Here is a 17,125-nt window from a genome sequence, read left to right as displayed (position 1 = left end):
AGCTAGCCTCCCCCTGCCCTGGCGAGGGGCCCCCGCGTTCCCCGCACACCCTCAGACCCGCACCCCACAGAGTCGCCCACCTCGCTGCCCGTGCTCCCCCCCCACCCCTTCCCACGCACCCACGGCCTCTCCACCGCCCCCGGCACAGGCAGCTTTCTGCGCAGGCGGCGCTCACGGTGCTGCTTTTCCCCCAGGAAACCGCTGTTTTGGCAAGGCCCCGCTCAGAGCATCCTGCCAAGCCCCCCTCGGCTGGGGGGGACCCACCAGGCTGCCCCAGTGACCCTGAGCTGCACGGACCCTGCCCTGCCAGGCGCCGGGCTGGGGTGGCTCTCGGTGGCGCCGGAGCGGGGGGGACGGACTCAGGCCATCGCTGCCGACGCACAGGAAGAGCGTGGGGCGGATGCATGGTCCCCACCGTGGCCACAGGCTCCTTCCCGCGGGTGTGGGGCCGGCGGGAGGGTGGGCTGGGGCGGCGGCGGAGGAAGCCTGGCTCATCAGAGCAGGCATGGCGCCAGGAGATCCCACCGTGCGGATGGGCAAACCGCGGCACTCACCCTGACGCTTGGGTGGGCTCGGGGTGCCCTGCCCAGCACCGGCACACCCCGGCAAACCAAATCCCTCCAGCCTTTCCGTGAGAAAGACCTGCACAGTTGTGCTCCCACCTCGGGGCCCCTCGGTCCCAGCTGACGCCCGGGGAGCAGGGCAGAGAGCAAACAGCACCGCGCGCCTTCCCGTGCTGCGATGGCGGCAGCACCCACCGCGGGGAGGGGGCCGATCTGCTGGGGGGACAAAGGCAGCACCGCGCTGAAACGCAGGGGAACGGCAGCCTCTGAAGTCAGGTCCCGTTCAGCCGCGGTTCATTCGTCTCCGGCCAGACGGCAGCATGAGCCTTGCCAGCATTAACCACCCACTGGGCGGGGAGTTTTGCTCCTGTGCAGCGCAGTTAGGGCAGAAGCCCACAGACCCTCGTTGCAAGGAGGTCTAATTACCCTCCGTGCATCACCGTCCGCTCTGCCTCCCTGCGGGGAGAGCACGGCTGGTGCTCCGGTGCGGGCACGCTTCCAGCACGCCATTCACTACTGCCAATTAAAACCGTCATTACGGTTTTGCACTTTGTTCGGTACTGGGAATTTAATGGCAACGTCAGCTCATGTTCAGTCATTCGGCAGTTTGCTGGAAATGCAATAAGCCCTTAAGTGACACGAAAAGTGGATTAGGGAGTTTCATTCCCTGCCATGCAGCCTTCACTTCTGCAGCAGCTGCTTTAGATGTGGCTCCCATTAATTTATTTTGACTGTGCTGGGTACGTTGTTAGCACATACACCAGCAGCACCTCATGCAGCCACAGGGCTGAGGATACAGGTTGTACCTTGTGTATTGCTCCTGCGGGGACAAAGGCCCCTGGCACCCGGGGGGATGTCACACAGCCTGACAGCTCCCGGAGCACACCCCCCCATCTGCCGGGGCCGTACCTGCTGCCTGGGGTGGCTGTGGAGCCGTGCTGCAGTTTGGGGTCCATGCTGCATTCACAGCATGCCCGGGCTCTGCAGCCTCCAGCGAGATGTGGACGCGGACGGTCCCCAGTTCTTGTACGGCTCCTGCGGAACAAGCACAGCTCACAGGACATGAGTTTGGCATTGCCAGGTTCGTGGGGAAAGCTGGCTGCAGAGACAGCATCCCCATGCTGCCACCAGCCTAAAGCACCCTGGGTCACTTCGATGCAGCCTCCCATGGAGCCTGGAGCATCCCTGCGGCTCCGAGGGGAGGTCCTGGGGGGAACCAGCTCACAGCCCCTACCTGTGGCGAGGGAGCTTACCTGAGCCTTCCCCATAGGTGGATGCCCACGGGGATGGAGATCAATGTTTGCTCCGCGAAAACGCCTTATCGGCAACCTTTAACCGTGTTTGCTCAGACCCTCTGGCCATTGGGCGGCCGAGCCCTGACTCCCCCCAGGACAAGGTACGCTCCCGTGGCTGGGGCGCGCGGTGCTGGCTCAGCACTTACAGGGAGCGGGGCAGCCGGCGAGTCTCTGCCGAGCCAGAGCACGTCTCGATCCTGCAGCCAGTGCCCGGTGATGGAGGCCAGCGATGGCACAGAGGAGACCCTGCTGCCACTGTTGCTGACCAGGTTCCAGCTCTCCGAGGAGTACGGCTTCCTTCTTCCCAATCCTCTGGTAGGACACGGCTGTGCCACTGCATCTGCGTGCCACAGGCGAACAGAAAAATAGAGGGGTTGGTGAGCGGCTTTCTGGTTGGGTTTCAATTTAACGCTAGTCTATAACAGTTTGTAAAAAACAACAAGGCATGCATGAGATGATACTTCAGCTTAGGCCGTTTCATAGGACAAACCCCTCACTTTTTAAAAATTATTAAACTGGCTGCAGCAAGTGGCACTGGGGAGAGGAGAAGGAGCTTTGCAATTCACCCGGCCTTGGCTTTACAGGATTTCAGGGAGCGTGAGGAGAGCAGCCAGACTGCAGATCTCCTGTGCTGAAAGCGATGCCATTTATCACTGGGCTCACTTCACAGTGGGAGCACTTGGGGACAGGCAGATACTTGTTTATCATCTCTTAATTCACGATCACAAAGGCTGGTATTACAAGGGGGGACCAGACACAAACCATTAGCCGCGATGTGCAAGGCTGGATGGATGCCGGGCTGGCGGCGTCCGCTCCCCTCCCTTCCTCGCAGGCACGAGCGCAGCCCCACCAGAACCCCAGGAAAACCTCTGCAAACGGCGAAGGACCCCCAGGCCCCCCCCCCCCCCCCGGCCAGGCAATGTCCGGCACAGCTCTCCCTGGAGCTGCCCAGCCCCAGCGACCAGTCCCAGCCCCCCCATGTGCATCCCCAGCTGCCATCGCTCCCCCGATTCCCTTTTCTCCCCAGACCCTACGGCTCTTCTGCGTTGCAGCCAGAGCAGGGAGGAGCAGGAGAATTTAGACATCGTCTCTCAACTGGCCTCGACTCTGAAGAGTTTACCCAGGGCTGAGCTTATCTCTGAGCGCTCTGTCCCCTCCTGCCCCTGTCCCAGTGGCCCCATACCCCAGCACGGGGTTACCCTCCCCACCCCGGGATGGACGGGCTCCATCCGCCTTTGCGTGACTCCCTGAGGGTCATGCTGGTCCCCGGAGCCAGAGTGGTGCGGGGCTGCTTTGGCCAGCCCACTGCACCCAACCCATGGGTGTGCAGGGGACGTGCTCCCCTCGGCACCCCCAAACCCCGACATCCTGGGGCCAGGGCAGCCAGCCCAGCTCTCTCAACCGACCCGTCACCTCTAAGCCCCGTGACTTCTGCCCAGGCTTGGTGCCAGCAGTGCCATGTTTGCTGCGACCTGTCCCCCCCCACCCCAGCTGCCACCTGCCCACACTGGGATGCTCCGGGTCCCGTTTCTCACAACCTCTCGCTGTTTCGCAAAGGATGGCGGTGGCAGTGTGTCCCCCTGCCCAGCACAGCCCTGAAGCCTCCTCTTTAGGGGAGGGGGCTGCACTCCCCCAAGCCTGTCCCTGCTTCTTGCAGGACTCCATGGCCAGCTCTGCTGATCCCAGATTTAACCCCTGGACACATCTTCTCCTGCCTCAGTCCTGAGCTGCTCAGGAACTGATGGGGAGACAAGAGATGCAACAACACCGTGTGCTGCCAGTCTCTGTGCACGAACAGCCCTCCCTCTTGTCTCTCTCTACCAAGACAGAGCTGCCCGCGCCCTACGGTCCCTGGATGGAGATCGCCCACGACCTGCCTCAGCTGATTGCGAGCCATCGGCTTCGCTCACAAGTTCACCAGGTACCTGCGTTATCTCCCCTGGTTTGAGCACTCTCAAACCTTGATCCGATACAGCAGTGTCTCTGAACGCATGGAAAAGCAAACCAACAGCAAAGCCGTGTCCTCAGCAAGGACTCGTGCAGCCAGGACTAAGAAAAGCAAAGCCTTAATGTTGGCACAGAAATAACTCCTACGGCAGATCCTGGGTCATGCCGGCCAGCCAAGGCAGCGAGGGCTGGAGCGCGGTGGCAGGGGGAAACCCCCCAGATGCCACGGTTCATCCTGATCCCGCTCCACGCCAAGGAGGAACCCCGACACTCCAGGAGCCCCCCCAGCCCAGCCGGACCCCTCCGGCACGTGGGGTCAGCCATTTTCAGGTGCATCCCGGTGCAAGGGAGAGGGACACCTTTTTCAGTAAAATCCTGCAGTTTCCTCTCAATGCTTACAAACCAGCAACAACAAATCAGTAGCAAATCCTGCAGGGGTGGGAGGGAACGGAGGCTTGCAGGGAGACAGCAAAGGCAGGGAGGGCAATAGCGGGGGGGACAGCCCCCCCATCACAGGGGGCCCTGGCATCGCCTGCGGTGCCCCTTGCTCCCAAGAGTCTCCCTGGCAGATGCCGCAGTTGAGCGCCCGGCACCTCCGAGGGCACGAGGAGCTGCACTTGGCGCATCTGGTGCTCAGCTTCATCACGATGGGCTACCTCTGGCAGGAGGGCGAGGAGGGCACCGTCAAGGTAAAAGCAAGGCAGAGCAAGTTCATCTGCTCCTTGGGATCTGGGGGCTGATGCTGCTTCCCTGGGACTCATCCTGAGGGGCAAAGCCCCTTTCCTGAGGCCGCAGCAGGAGCGTGACCCCTCCTGCCTGGCCTGGGCACCTTCCACCGCCCTGACAGTGTCCCCGTCTTCTCCTGTGCTTTGTGCTCTTCAGGTCCTGCCCCGAAATCTCGCCGTCCCCTTCTGGGAGGTCTCACAGGCCCTCGGCCTCCCGCCCATCCTCAGCCATGCGGACTTCGTGTTGGCCAACTGGAGGAGGAAGAACCCCAACGGGTAAATGGGCAAATGCCGGCAGACCGGGCACGGCTCTTCCTGCGGTCGGGGCAACAGCGATGAGCCCCAGCAGGTCCCATCCAGCACAACGGGGACGAATGGTTCCCAAACCACTGCTGTTCTGCCAAAAAACATTGGAAAACCATCACTTGGGGCCTGTCTCTCAGAGAAGGTCAGGGGAAGGGTCATGCCAGGCAGGGGAGGACCGGCCCTCTCTGGGGCTGCCGGCACTGCAGCCGTGGGCACAGACACGGGTGTCCAGTGGGGACCAGGTGCCTCTGGGAGCATCATCCCCCCCTGACCCGGGAACGGCACTTCCCGTGGGCCAGGGAGCTCGTTTGTCTCCCATGGAGCGCAGTCTGTTGCTGCACTATTTATAACATCTCTCTTTCTCCTTTTCTTGTGCATGTGTTGGCAATAACGAAAATCCCTTCAGGCCTCTGGAAATTGAGTAAGTATTTAAGATGCTTATTTATTTTCTAACAGTATTAGTTTTGTTTGAATTGGCTTAGCACTCCAACACTGCGGGGCTCTGCTTAGCTGAACCTATCTCTTGATATACGAGCATTAACAAAAACAGCTCAGTCTTTGGCACGCAATCACCACTGCAACAACAGCAAAGTGCCGTGACCATGGCTGAACCGTGGGCTGCTCTAGTCCACACTGAGCCTGGCCATCACGAGCCAGACTTTTAGCTCAGCAAGTGCCTGGGGAGGGGGGCGGATGCCTCTAAACCAGAGCAGCCCCCACCCTCTTTTGCTCTGTGCCAGCTCGTCTCTTCCCCAGGGTGCAGGCTCTGCAGCTGGGAGGGTTTTGCTCTGAGGGCTCGACGTGTCCTGACCTGTGTGGGGAAACCCTGAGCAAGCCCCCTCCTAACCCCCACGCACTCGGCTGGTTGCCCCTGCAGAAACCTGGACACCATCATCTCGCTGCCCGGGGGAGACAGCCTGCGAGGCTTCATCCTCGTCACCCTCCTGGTTGAGAAGGCAGCCGTGCCTGGGATTAAGGTAGGGTACCGCTGTGTGAGCCAGCGGGATGCGTGTGCCTGCCCTCCTGCTGTGTCCCGTAGTTTGGGTGCTTGGAAAGCGGCCGCAGGCACGCACCACGAGGTGCACCCGTCCCCTGCACGCTTGCTCGTGGGCTGGGGGAAAGGGCAGAGCTGGCACGGGTGGCAGTGGGCATCCAGAGCTGCTGTACACAGATGTTCCAGACCCTTTGACACTTCATGCTTCCTCTCCTCTCCTCTCCTCTCCTCTCCTCTCCTCTCCTCTCGCAGGCAATCGTTCAGGCCATTCGCGCCATCCTGCAGCTCGATGAGGAGACCCTGCACAAAGCCCTGCAGGAGCTGGCGGAGGCCATCGGGGCCATGAGCAAGGCTTTGAAAAGGATGCACGGTAACAGCAGCCCTCAGCTGGAGGGCAGCTCGTGTACTCGCGTCGCTGTGCGCGCTTTAACTCATCGGATGCGTTAGCGTAAATGCGCTCGCACTTGGCCCATAGAGCCTCTCCGGAGGGATGGAGTGGGAGGAGGTGGGAGAAATTTGGAGGAAGCTCAGTGCTCCCAGGATGATATATGGGGTCTGAGCACCCAAATGGGCCTGGGGTAAAAGCGCAGGGTGTTTTTAGGATGAGCAGCTCCAAGCAGCGATGCTGTGCTGCACACCACGGTGTCCCAGGAGCTCACCGCAGGGAGGGGGCACCAGCACCATACAGCGTGCCGGCCCCTCCTGCCGAGTCCTTCTCGGAGCACAGATCCGGGTCGCCTCGGCTGCGGTGGGGTGGGGAGCAGTGCCACGCAGGAAACGCGATGCAGAGGGAACTTTTGCCTGCAGTAACAGCTATGATCTAATTTCCCCCCAGACTATGTGGACCCAGCAGTATTTTACACTGTGATCCGGATCTTTCTTTCCGGGTAAGTGCGGCGCCTTTCTCTCCAAAGCCACCGTGTCAGCAGCTCCCAGGACCAGGGCGAGCAGGGGAAACGCTGGGAAGGGACAGCCCAAACGGGCTGTGGTCCCCCAGGGTGGTGAAGGAACCGGCACTGTGTCCAGCAGCGGTGGCCCCGAGGGTGACACGGTCCTGATGCCCTCAAGGGAGGGAATTCCCATGTGCGTGATCCACCCGTGCGGGGCTGGAGCTGCTGGGCAAGGACCATGGCAGAAGGGCTGGGGTCTGCCCCCCCCCCCCCCCCAACTCCTCTCCATCCCGCAGTTCGGCTTAGCCTCCGCACCGTTTCCGCGCCGCAACAGCCGCAGTTGTGCAGAAACGAATCCCTCGTGCTCTTGGCCCAAACAGTTCAGGCAGGAGGAGATGAATTTCTCTTTACTTCGCACACTGTACACACAAAGCTACAAAGCCGAGTGGGGGGGTCTCTTCCCCCTGCCTGTTAACGAAACATCTGTAACAAGCCTCTTGCTGTTTCTCCATTACAATTCCATTAATTCAGAAAACCGGCCCGTCCGCCCAGACACCGAAAGGAGTCAGCTGGGCAAGGCAGAAACACGGCCGTGAGAGCCCAGCGCTGCGGGTTTGCCATCCCTCATCTTCCCTGCAGGGCCGTGAGCATCCCCAACTGCTCCGCTCCCGGACTTCTCAGGGGGTTTCTATTTTTGTTTCCCTTCAGCATATCTCAGCATTCCTAAGTTAAAAGGCTCCATGCATCCTGATTAGGTTTCTCTCATTTTTTATCCAAGCTGACCTTGTCTTGATGGTCATCAGCCTGGAAAAACATGCCTTTAAAATTCCCTTCTGCTTATAAGAACTTCCCACTAGTAAAGGTTACTATAAATACATCTCTGGGAGAGCTAAAAATATTATGGTATTTGATAATGAATCTATTTTTCTCTGCATTTTGTGCAAAATCTGCTCCAGCCATCAAACAGCCTCAGCAGCCAGCACCAAAAGCTTCATGAAACGGTGCATTCTTCAGAAGGTCAAGAGATATTTTTGTGCCAGGCACATTCTCTCTCTGAAATCATAACTCCTCTTTCCATTTATCCATTTTTGCACAACAGGCGCATAAAGTCGGATGACAGGAGCTGTGAGTTAATGGTGTATTGGCGGAGGGGGGGGCTGCGATGCTGCCCAGTTCCTGGGCTTGCCGAGGACAAGCAGCTTTATGAGAGGGAGGAAATCACATTACAGGCTTGTTCTCTGCTGAAATAAATAAAGGCAGGCTGTCCTGCGTTGTCTTTAAAGACATCATCTCAAGAGTAACAAGAACAGACAAAAATCCAAAGTACGAACTTCTAGGGCTCAGAAGAGCGTTTGGGCAACTCTGGCTGCCACAGAGGCAACCCAGCTTCTAATGGTCACCAGGATTTCAAGGAATTAATACATTAGGTGCTGCTAGTTTACTTTTCCCAGACAATGGACCCCTCCCCTCTTGCACACCCAAAGCATCTCTGTGTGTGCAAACCACCACACGGCTCTTGCTGGAGCCAGGACCCAACTTGGAGATGGAGGTGCAGCCCCAGCGCAGGGCAGCTTGTCCCAGGACCGTGCCGTGGGGTGCTCACCAGTGCACGGCAATCCCATAGAACGATCCCTAGCTCGAGGCAAAGGATAATTAAGGATTTCTCCCTACACCCACGACCTTGTCGTAAACCACGAGACAGTGGTTGATTTCTGAGTTTATCTCGCATTTGAGGACAGCGGACAAGGCTGAGCGAGGAGAAGGAGATCCATGGGCCAGGTCAGGAAGGTTTTGCTCAATCCTGCCAGCCCAGGGTCCCTCCTCGCAGCCCCCCTCGTTATCAGCCCCCCACAGCCGCTCCCTGCCTGACTGCCGTGTCTTCCCGCTCAGCTGGAAAGATAACCCTGCCATGCCGGACGGGCTGATATACGACGGTGTATCTGACGAGCCCATGGCGTACTCGGGAGGGAGCGCAGCACAGAGCACCGTCCTTCACGCTTTTGACGAGCTCCTGGGGATTCGCCATAGCGAGGAGAGCAGTAAGTCACACGCTTTCCCTTTTTCCTAAGCAAATAAGGGTCAGGGAGAGGTTCACCATGGCTGTGCCCAGCTCTGCAGGTGACAGGACACGTGCCCATCTCACCCTCGCAAAACCCTTGCAGAGCTCAGCTGGGATGAGGGTCAGCCCGGTTCGTTAGAGAGGAAGTCTATAAACGAGGCTCTGGCAGACACTTCCTCAACGCTGTAAATTCCCAGATGGACAGACTTTGCTTTTTTGCGTGTCAACTTTTTACTGAGGTTATATATGGGAACAGAGATGAGGGAGCAGAGCACGCCAGCATCCTGCCAGTAATTTAGCTCATCCATTCACATCATAGCTTCGCATTAGTCTGGCCCACAACAGAATATATTTATCAGAAATTAGCAAACCCACTCTAATAGCAAAGAAAAAACCCCAAACAACCCGAAAGTGAGAGCAAGGGCTAAACCCTGCCTTTTAGAGTTAAGACCAACCCTAATAGAGCATTGACCTAATATGGGGTTTTCTTTCTCCATTAATTGGAGGCACTGAGATGGAACAGAGCAGGGCAGGAGGCTGCGCGGGCTGTGGGGTACCACCTGCAGACCACACCAGCACCGGTGCTCCTGTCCGGCCGCTCTCTGAAAGCTTCAGAGTGCTTTAACCCCTTCGCCCACAACTTCTTTCTCCCTTTGCTGGTGTCTTGCAGCCGCCTTCCTCCACAGGATGAGGAACTACATGCCCCCACCCCACAGAGCCTTTGTGGAGGAGATCCATCGTGCCCCCTCCCTGAAGCAGCACGTGCTCTCCTCTGGAGATGCACGGCTCCGCACAGCTTTCAACCAGTGCGTCTCTGCGCTGGCAGACTTCAGGTCCTACCACATCACCATCGTCACCAAGTACATCACCATCGCAGCGGCCAAAGCCAAGGCCGGGCGGGCAGAGCTGGGCGACATGGTTGGCCTCTCCGTGGGGAAGCCCCCAGCCGCGCTGGAGGCCAAAGGGACCGGCGGGTCCCACATCTTCAGCTTTCTGAAGAGCATCAGGGACACCACCAGGGAAGGGATGATAAGTGCCTGACTTGCCCTGGGGGTTTGCAAGGCCCCGCTCAAAGCGGGTGCAGGAGGCCAAACGGCTTGGGTGCATCTGCAGCGTGCGAGCCAAAAAAACCTGACTGCCGCGACCTTCACCAAAACCCTCCTCTCAGCAGCACCCTTCCCGCTCGCACACGTCTGGGACACGGGGAACGCGCTCTGGGTCGTCAAAGGAGGAGAGCGCTGCTGTCGGTAACCCCTGAAAGGCACACAGTGGGGCTCAGCATCCTTCCACAGCACCAGGATGGGCCCAGCATCCTTCCACAGCACCAGGATGGGCCCAGCATCCTTCCACAGCACCGGGAAGAGCCGTGTCCGTCCAAGCGCCGCTTGCTGCGCCCCACCGAGCTCGGTCCCCGCTCCCCGGGGGTCGGGGCTGCGGGGGGCACGGCCGGGGTGACTCGGACTAATAAAGCAGGGATTGCCCCCCCCCCCCCCCCCCCCCCCGAGCCGCGCTGCCGGGCCTTGTGTCCGTCGCGAAGCCGCGTCTCCGGCCCGCCCGTCGCGACATCCCAGCGCTTCTCCATCGCGAGGTGGCGACAGAAACCCGCTTTTGGCTCCGCCGCAGACCGGCCCCCCCCCCCCCCCCGCTGCAGCAGAGGAACCGGGGGCGGGGGGGTGGGTACTGGGGCGGGTAAAGCAAACCAGTCGGGGGGTTGGGAGGGCTGCGGTGAGAGCAGGGGGCTGCGGGGTGCTTCCCACTGCGACCCACAGCCTTTGGCACCCGGACACGGCTCCTCGCTGCCCCCCCCCACCCCCCCCCCCAAACCCCATCCCTGTCCTTTTCACACCGGGACACGACCCGTTTCTTGTGTCCCCGGGGCTGTCGGGGCCCGGCAGGTCCCAAAACAACAAGGTGGTCTCAAGCCAGCAACTCTAATCAGCCTGATTAGACACCCGGGCTGGTGACGGCAAGCAGTCCGGGCTAAAGGTCGGACTCTTGGCTGCTCAGCATTTCGCTATTACTTGTTCCCTACAAGACAGCCAGTTTTGTCTACTGAAATGCCCGCTCCTGGTTTGAGTAACAGGCTCAATCTTACATTGCTGCGTCTGCAGAGGAGCACAGTTACTCACAGGGGAAGTCTGCTGACAAACACCGACTCTCCAGTCGTGGGAACGATGCTGAAATCACTGAGACCCAGCTGAGAGGGGAAAGTGGCTGAGAGAAGGGAGCCGAACGTGTGGGGAATGCACAGGGTGCCAAGGAGGCTGCTGTTCGCTGGGCGATGCTGCCTTAGGGCATAAGGTTTAACTCTCCATCGCCAACTTCATTGCAGCTCCTGATTTATTAAGGGTTGAGGATGTCCCAGGAGCAAAGCGACAACGTCTACGCACATACAGGCTTCACTTTTTCTTAACTCTAAATAAGCAACATCGTGTTGTGGCAGGGGGCCCGGAGACATAAGGTTTCCTCGAGCGGCCAGCAAGAGAAAAACACCTCAGACAAGCCCACAGTCCTCCCCAGGTATCTGCAGCAGACCAACACCCAGCCTGATGCGGGGTTCAGCCCAGGACCTCATATACAGGCTCCTACGATCCAGACACCGCAGCAGATGAAGCAAGACCCACAAAGAGCCCTACGGCTCAGCACAGCTGCCAGGGCTCCCGACGGCTCCCCGGGCATCGCTCCCCGGCCGGAGGCTGCAGGACCGGGCTCGCCTCGCCCCACCGTGCTGGGGAGGGCCGGGCAGGTCTTTGCACCAAAAGCAGTGCTAAAGCTTTTTTTTTTTTCATAATGCCAGGTGCCCGAGATGCCCTTTTATAGCGAGAGAGCGCCTCCAAATTCCTCGGAATCAGCATCTTTAGGGAAATGAGGCCATATGCCTCTGTGTTTTGCCTGCCCAGGTTTTGCTGGCACAGCCACCAGAGACAGGTTTCACACCCAATCAGTGTCTCGGTGCAAAAATAGCTCTGGCAGTGCCACTTCTCCTGCACTATCAGAAGAAAGTCAAGGTCCTTTGAAATGAGGCTTCATTCCCATAAGGGCAACAAAAAAGCTCAGCACGTGGCAGCTTGAATTATTAAAGGTCCTAGCTAAATTTTACGTTGTGCCCTCTTTTGAAAGGCGGTCTTAAAACTGGGACTTAGGAGAAAATATCTTCGGTAAACAACCTATGGGAACATGTCAGCACCCTTAAATCTTTGCCTGGCAGCCCTCATTCCACTCGATCTTCATTTCTGAATAGCTGCTGCATATTTAATGTAGGAAATATTTCATTCTGATGATTGTCTTGGTCTATTACATTTCAGACCATTTCAGGAAAACTGCAAACTTACTTAGAGGGGAAAACAAACAAACAAACAAAAAAAATCACTGCAGCTAAATGAAAAACACAATCAAGACTCGCAGGGAGCTGGTGCAGGCTGGCACTGCAGGGCAGACGCGTGGGCTCCACGCGTGCTGTGAAGTGCCCGAACCCACGCCGGTCAGCTGCGATGCCGGCGCCGGGAAGGGGCAAAGGGCCCCCGGGGGAGGGGGGGGAGGAAATTTTGTTCCTGCTGCAAAGCCTTATGTCACTTCGGAAGAGAAAAAGGGAGGTGGGTAACCAGAGGAGAGACACCGGAGGGTTCTGAAGAGCCTGGGGGGACCCCACACCAGTGGGCACGCTCGCCTTCAGCACACTGGTTTTGGGGGATGAGGAAGGTGCCTGGACAGCTGCACAGAAACAGTCCGACCCTGGCATTCCCACGTCGGCAAACTACATAGCAAGGGCTCACCACGGTTGAGTTCACTTTACCAAATGCTTTGCGAGAGATGCATCCAGCAACAGCACACGCATTAATCAGATTCCGCTCCTTTAAAGTCGGATCCAGGGAGGATTCTGCCGCACTCGCAGCACCCAGACAGTGATGCACAGACCATTCCCGTCTTTTCTCTTGGCAGGCTGGGACAGCTGCTTCATGAGAGCTTTGATTTCTCTCTGTTTCCAAACCGCTGCTGTCTAATATTGATCACAAGAATGCAGACATCTAAGGTCTCAGGTGCATTACGACTGGAAGCACATTGCATTTAAATAATTCACGCCTGTGCCTAAAAAATGCCACAATACATTTGAGAATAACACGGTGCTTGGCATTCATCTTGCGTGCCGCCATCAGGAACCGCACTGCGATGGACTGCGCGCAGCCACGCAGCAAGACGGGTCTGCCGACCCGAGGTCTCGCTCTGCCCTGATGGGTTTGTGTTGGCAGGCGCTGGGGGAGCCCAGGATGCGCTGGGGGAGCCCGGGATGCACGGGACGAGCCCAGCCACAGCTCTCCATCACCTTTACAAAGCCACAGGTGTAGCAACGATGTTTGGTCTCTGCTGCTCTGGTCCATTGTGCCCTGTTTCCAGCTTTCCCCAGCCAGCACCCAACCCTTCTGCCGCTGAAGAGCAAAGGAAATTCGGAAAGGGAGGTGTGCCACAGTCACGGCCCAGACCCCAGCTGGGGCAACCTGAGTCCGTGGGCTACCCGAGACACCCTGCACTGCTGCCTGCAATGGGATGGGCAGGGTTAAGCCCATTTCCGCAGTTCTTTAATAAAAAGTGATTTTATTTTTTTTTTTTTCCAGCAAGAGGAAAACAGAAAAAGAGCAGGGCCCCCCCCCCCCTTCAGAGCTGCTGCCCCCCCCCCCCCGACCTCAGCTCCCAGAGGCACTTCACAGTTAGGCTGGGACGGCGGCACTATGTGTCCAGGCTCCACACGAATGAGAACAGGATTTTGCACCACCTCCCCGAACCCAGCGGCATCTGCCGGGTCAGCCAGCACAGATGCCTGCCAAGGAGGTGATGCAAAACCAAGAGGGATGTCGCAGCCCTCGGCCACAACCAGAACAGCAGCTACAGACCCAAATTAGCACCACCCACACAGAAAACTATCTTATCACTGCAAACAGCAGCCCTGCCCCTGCAGCGCTGATGCACACATTTCCATTGCGAATCTGCAGCTCGGGAGCCGCCCGGCAGCCCCGGCACGGCACTCCCGGCCCCGTTCTGTGGGTGTCCACCTTCTTCTTGACAGCTCGTCACCCCCTTTTATTAATCAGAGGTTTCCCCTGTGAAGTCTGATGGTCAGACCTGTGTGATGGAGAAGGAAGCCCGGTGTGCACCCAAGGTGGCTGGAGGAGACCTCGCCTGGGCACACCTTCCATGCCACCAAACCTCACGAAGGTCCCGGGACCTGCCCACAGCACGGTGGCCAGCCCTGCCCGCCGGGCTCCCCTCCGCTCCCTGTGCCGTGCCTGGCCATCCCACCCACGCTGCTTGCTCAGACTTTCCGTCCTTCTCCTCGATTGCTTCAGCCTCTGGTTCCCTCCTCATCCGCATCTCTCCCAGGTCACCTTCCACCACAGCATATCTGGGCAAAAGTTCCTGAGATGCCTCTCGGCACTCGCAGCCGCTTCCCGGGTGGCCGACCCCGCTCCCCAGGGCATCTCCCAGCCCCGGGGCAGACACAGCCAAGCACTTTTTGCTGAGACTCCTGCTACCGCTTTTGTCCCCGTGAATATTTGAAATCGAACAAGAATACAAACATTTGGATTCTAGACACTTCCCAACCCTGACCTTATTTATCATACTTGGGTCTGCTTCTGGAACTGGGGCCAGAAGAGGCTCCGAACGGTTTAGGTTATTTAACATGCTGTGCATAGATCAATCTCGCTCTCCCCTCTAGCCACAGGTTTCCCTTTGCGGTTTGCTGCAGACTTATTATGTCCATCAATATTGAAGTAATTAAAATTCCCCATTATTCGGGTCCTGGCTGCCTTATGAGTTCCTCATAAGCTATAAAACCTTTCATGAACAACCGTCCTTAAGTGCCCGGGAGGTCTGCAGCCCCATCTTGGGATCCCCTGGCTGCTGTTACAACCCTGAAGGTCCCATCGCAACCACCAGCTGCTCCAGCCCGAAGCGTGTCTGCCACCTCCGTTGGCCGAATCCAAACACTTCTCCTCTTTTTTGCTGTCTCGTCACTGCAGCGCGTGATCTGCACCGATGCGGCGTCAGGGCTGCAGCGGTGTTGGGGTGAAGTGACAAGGGACGCGTGCCTGGGGCTGTCACACGCAGCCACACGCTCGCTCGGTCGCAGCTCCCGGCACCTTCTGTTTCTGACTGCTGGGAAATTGAAAACGTGGGGGGGGGTGTCAGACAAATACTGGTCATGTTTTCCCATGGACGGTCGGTGCTGGGAAATTGCTCCGGCGTAAAGCAAGTCACCAGATGGAAGGATACCCAGAGGGACCTTTGGGAAAGGGCTTTATTTCAAGCCCTGAAGTCCCCGATGTATGGCCGGCGTTTATAAAACATTGCACTATTAATGCTGTTTGGAAATAAAAGGAACCAGACACCAAAACATTAGCATTAGAATAAAAATAGCTTTGCGCGGTGTCAACGCAGTTTGGAAACAAGCCAAAGACCGGTCTTGCCAAAGGTCTTTGAGCTCCTTTTTGGGTTACGAACATCGCAGTAACTGCACGCTGCTGCTGCAGCCCCCATTGCCCGCAGCCCTGCACCGAGCCCTCCGCCAGCCGCCCGAGGGTCTCAGTTGGCAGCCAGCACTTTTTACAGGTCTCAGTTGGCAGCCAGCACTTTACAGGTTTCTGGGACGCAGCAGCAATCACCTTCCTGTTCATAAAACATACAGCAGAAATATGGCGCACGGCAGGATACGGGACTGGGTTAGCAGCCTCGTCTTTAGGACATCCGTGCCCAGATGCGAGAGGTATGTCATGCACCTTTCCCTCCTCCAAAGACTGGGGGGAGCATTAAAAGCATATCACGACTGTGGCCCAGAAACATCTTCTGTGTTTGGGGACAAGAATCCAGCGGCAATGGCTTTAATTCCCCCTCCTGGGCATCCTCTTGCCTGCAGCGAAGGGAAGGAGGGTGGGCTCCCTGGAGGAGGGGGCGGCCGGGGTCCCCCCGTCCCGGCACGTGTCCCCCCAGCCGGCTCAGCTCTCCCGGCGTGCATGGATGCCCGCCCGCTGCCGGAGAGGTGATAAAATCCGCGGCTTTGAGCACAAGCTCCCTGGGGCCGGGGCTGTCTTTTTCTGTATTTACTCAGAGATGAGCACAGCAGGTTCCCAGTTTATGACGGTGTGCTAGAGTCATTTGAATAATAAATGCCAAGAATAAAGTGCATTATTATGAAATATGGAGTTTTCCAATAAGTAAATCATGGCCATTATTTGCATGTATAATACCAAGAGGGTGTATTTGGGACAGTTGGTGCTCACCGGAGTGTCTGACACGAAGATTTGCAATAAACTGACATCCCCTTCCTTTAGCTCGCCTCTTACTCCAGCTCCGCCGGGTTCTCATTTTAGGATTCCAGTGGGGGGGACGCTGTCAGGGCAGACCCCATTTCTGCACACCTCTCCTCGTGCGGAAAGCAGTGCCACGCTTGCCGTGCGGACCCGCTGGGCAGCGGCGCAGCGATGCCGTCCCCAAGGGTCTGACCCCAACCCCGGCCACGGGGCTCTGACCCTTGGTCTAACGAGGGAAAGCGGGCGAACGGCTGGGAACGATTTCTCTAACGCAGCGACTGTTCATGCCAGGAGCCAGGGTTTAATCACCGTCTGCGTGGTGGCATGTCACTGGTGCCACGCGGAGGAAGCGCCGCGTCCGCCCCAACGCCTGTTTGCAGAGTTAGTCACTGCAGCCCGCCGTTGCTACACCGGGTAAACAAGGGCAAACAAAGGCGCTGGCGTTCCAGGCAGGCACGGCGAGCCCGCAGGCAATCCGTACCCAGCTTTCCAAGAGCTCTGTCAAACCAATTTCTTAGAAAAAAAGAAAAAAAAATTAAAAAAAAAAAAAAAGAAAAAAAGACAAGGCACTGCTATTATTGCAGTAAGAGGCTGTCTCATGCTGGGCTCTGCTGCTAAATATATTCCGTGTTTACTGTACGCAAGAACAGTAGGAAGCCTTCTGAAAAAGCACCGGGGTTGCTCCGATTTTTTTCGGCAATCAATCACGCCTGGCTTGAGCCATTTTTATCCTGACACAAATGGAAAATATTTTCCTGGTTTAATTTCTACTGATCAAAGAAGTTTCCTCAACAGAGAGGAGCCCCATGGCCCTGGGCGGGGGGGGAACGGGGAGAAGAAGCCCCCAAGGAAACTGTTTCACTGAGGAGACGTGGGGCACAGCTCGCTCGCAGTGGGATGCCCCGGGGGCGAGTCAGGACACGATCCCTGCAAGGCCGGGAGCGGTTAGCAAGGCTATTAATCCTTTTTCTTCCCAATTAATTTGCTGAACAAGAGACTTGGTGTTTACCCACGGGCCGGCCAAACGCAGCGACCCAGAACATCT

The 17,125-nt window shown here is 57.7% G+C and overlaps 2 protein-coding genes across 3 annotated transcripts in view; one reads left to right on the top strand and one right to left on the bottom strand.

The window, feature by feature from the left end:
- Positions 1 to 199: 199 nt before the first annotated feature.
- The window catches only part of ZMAT4 (zinc finger matrin-type 4), a 179,750-nt gene continuing 162,824 nt past the window's right edge, over positions 200 to 17,125 (bottom strand). The window contains exons 8-9 of the transcript XR_012832616.1: positions 2,005 to 2,184; positions 200 to 1,598 (exon numbers count right to left, since the gene is read on the bottom strand). The gene's annotated coding sequence lies outside the window, so the exon portion shown is untranslated. The remainder of the gene's footprint in view (positions 1,599 to 2,004; positions 2,185 to 17,125) is intronic.
- On the top strand, positions 1,672 to 10,286 carry LOC104634789 (indoleamine 2,3-dioxygenase 2). 2 transcript variants are annotated; one of them, XR_012832615.1, is made up of 12 exons: positions 1,672 to 1,959; positions 2,062 to 2,173; positions 3,684 to 3,779; positions 4,375 to 4,494; positions 4,688 to 4,806; positions 5,243 to 5,257; positions 5,714 to 5,813; positions 6,083 to 6,200; positions 6,666 to 6,717; positions 8,611 to 8,759; positions 9,450 to 10,047; positions 10,078 to 10,286. XR_012832615.1 is itself a non-coding variant. In XM_075736810.1 (11 exons), exons 1-11 carry the CDS (start codon positions 1,838 to 1,840, stop codon positions 9,818 to 9,820), a joined length of 1,374 nt encoding a protein of 457 aa, XP_075592925.1. In that variant the 5' UTR covers positions 1,672 to 1,837; the 3' UTR covers positions 9,821 to 10,286. The 2 variants fall into 2 exon arrangements, 1 of the variants encoding a protein (XP_075592925.1); XM_075736810.1 differs by having other exon boundaries at positions 9,450 to 10,286.

The sequence above is a fragment of the Balearica regulorum genome, chromosome 27, assembly GCF_011004875.1.
Source record: "Balearica regulorum gibbericeps isolate bBalReg1 chromosome 27, bBalReg1.pri, whole genome shotgun sequence".
In the NCBI taxonomy this organism is placed as follows: domain Eukaryota; kingdom Metazoa; phylum Chordata; class Aves; order Gruiformes; family Gruidae; genus Balearica; species Balearica regulorum.
This window is presented reverse-complemented; position numbering and strand designations above follow the sequence as displayed.

What these genes read in the sequence shown, in the direction of transcription:
- LOC104634789 (XM_075736810.1), top strand. Translation starts at nt 1,838, where the DNA reads ATGCCCACGGGGATGGAGATCAATGTTTGCTCCGCGAAAACGCCTTAT. An exon ending in GGCTTTGAAAAGGATGCACG is followed by an intron (nt 6,201 to 6,665) that starts GTAACAGCAGCC and finishes ATTTCCCCCCAG; the next exon opens with ACTATGTGGACCCAGCAGTA. An exon ending in ATCCGGATCTTTCTTTCCGG is followed by an intron (nt 6,718 to 8,610) that starts GTAAGTGCGGCG and finishes CTTCCCGCTCAG; the next exon opens with CTGGAAAGATAACCCTGCCA.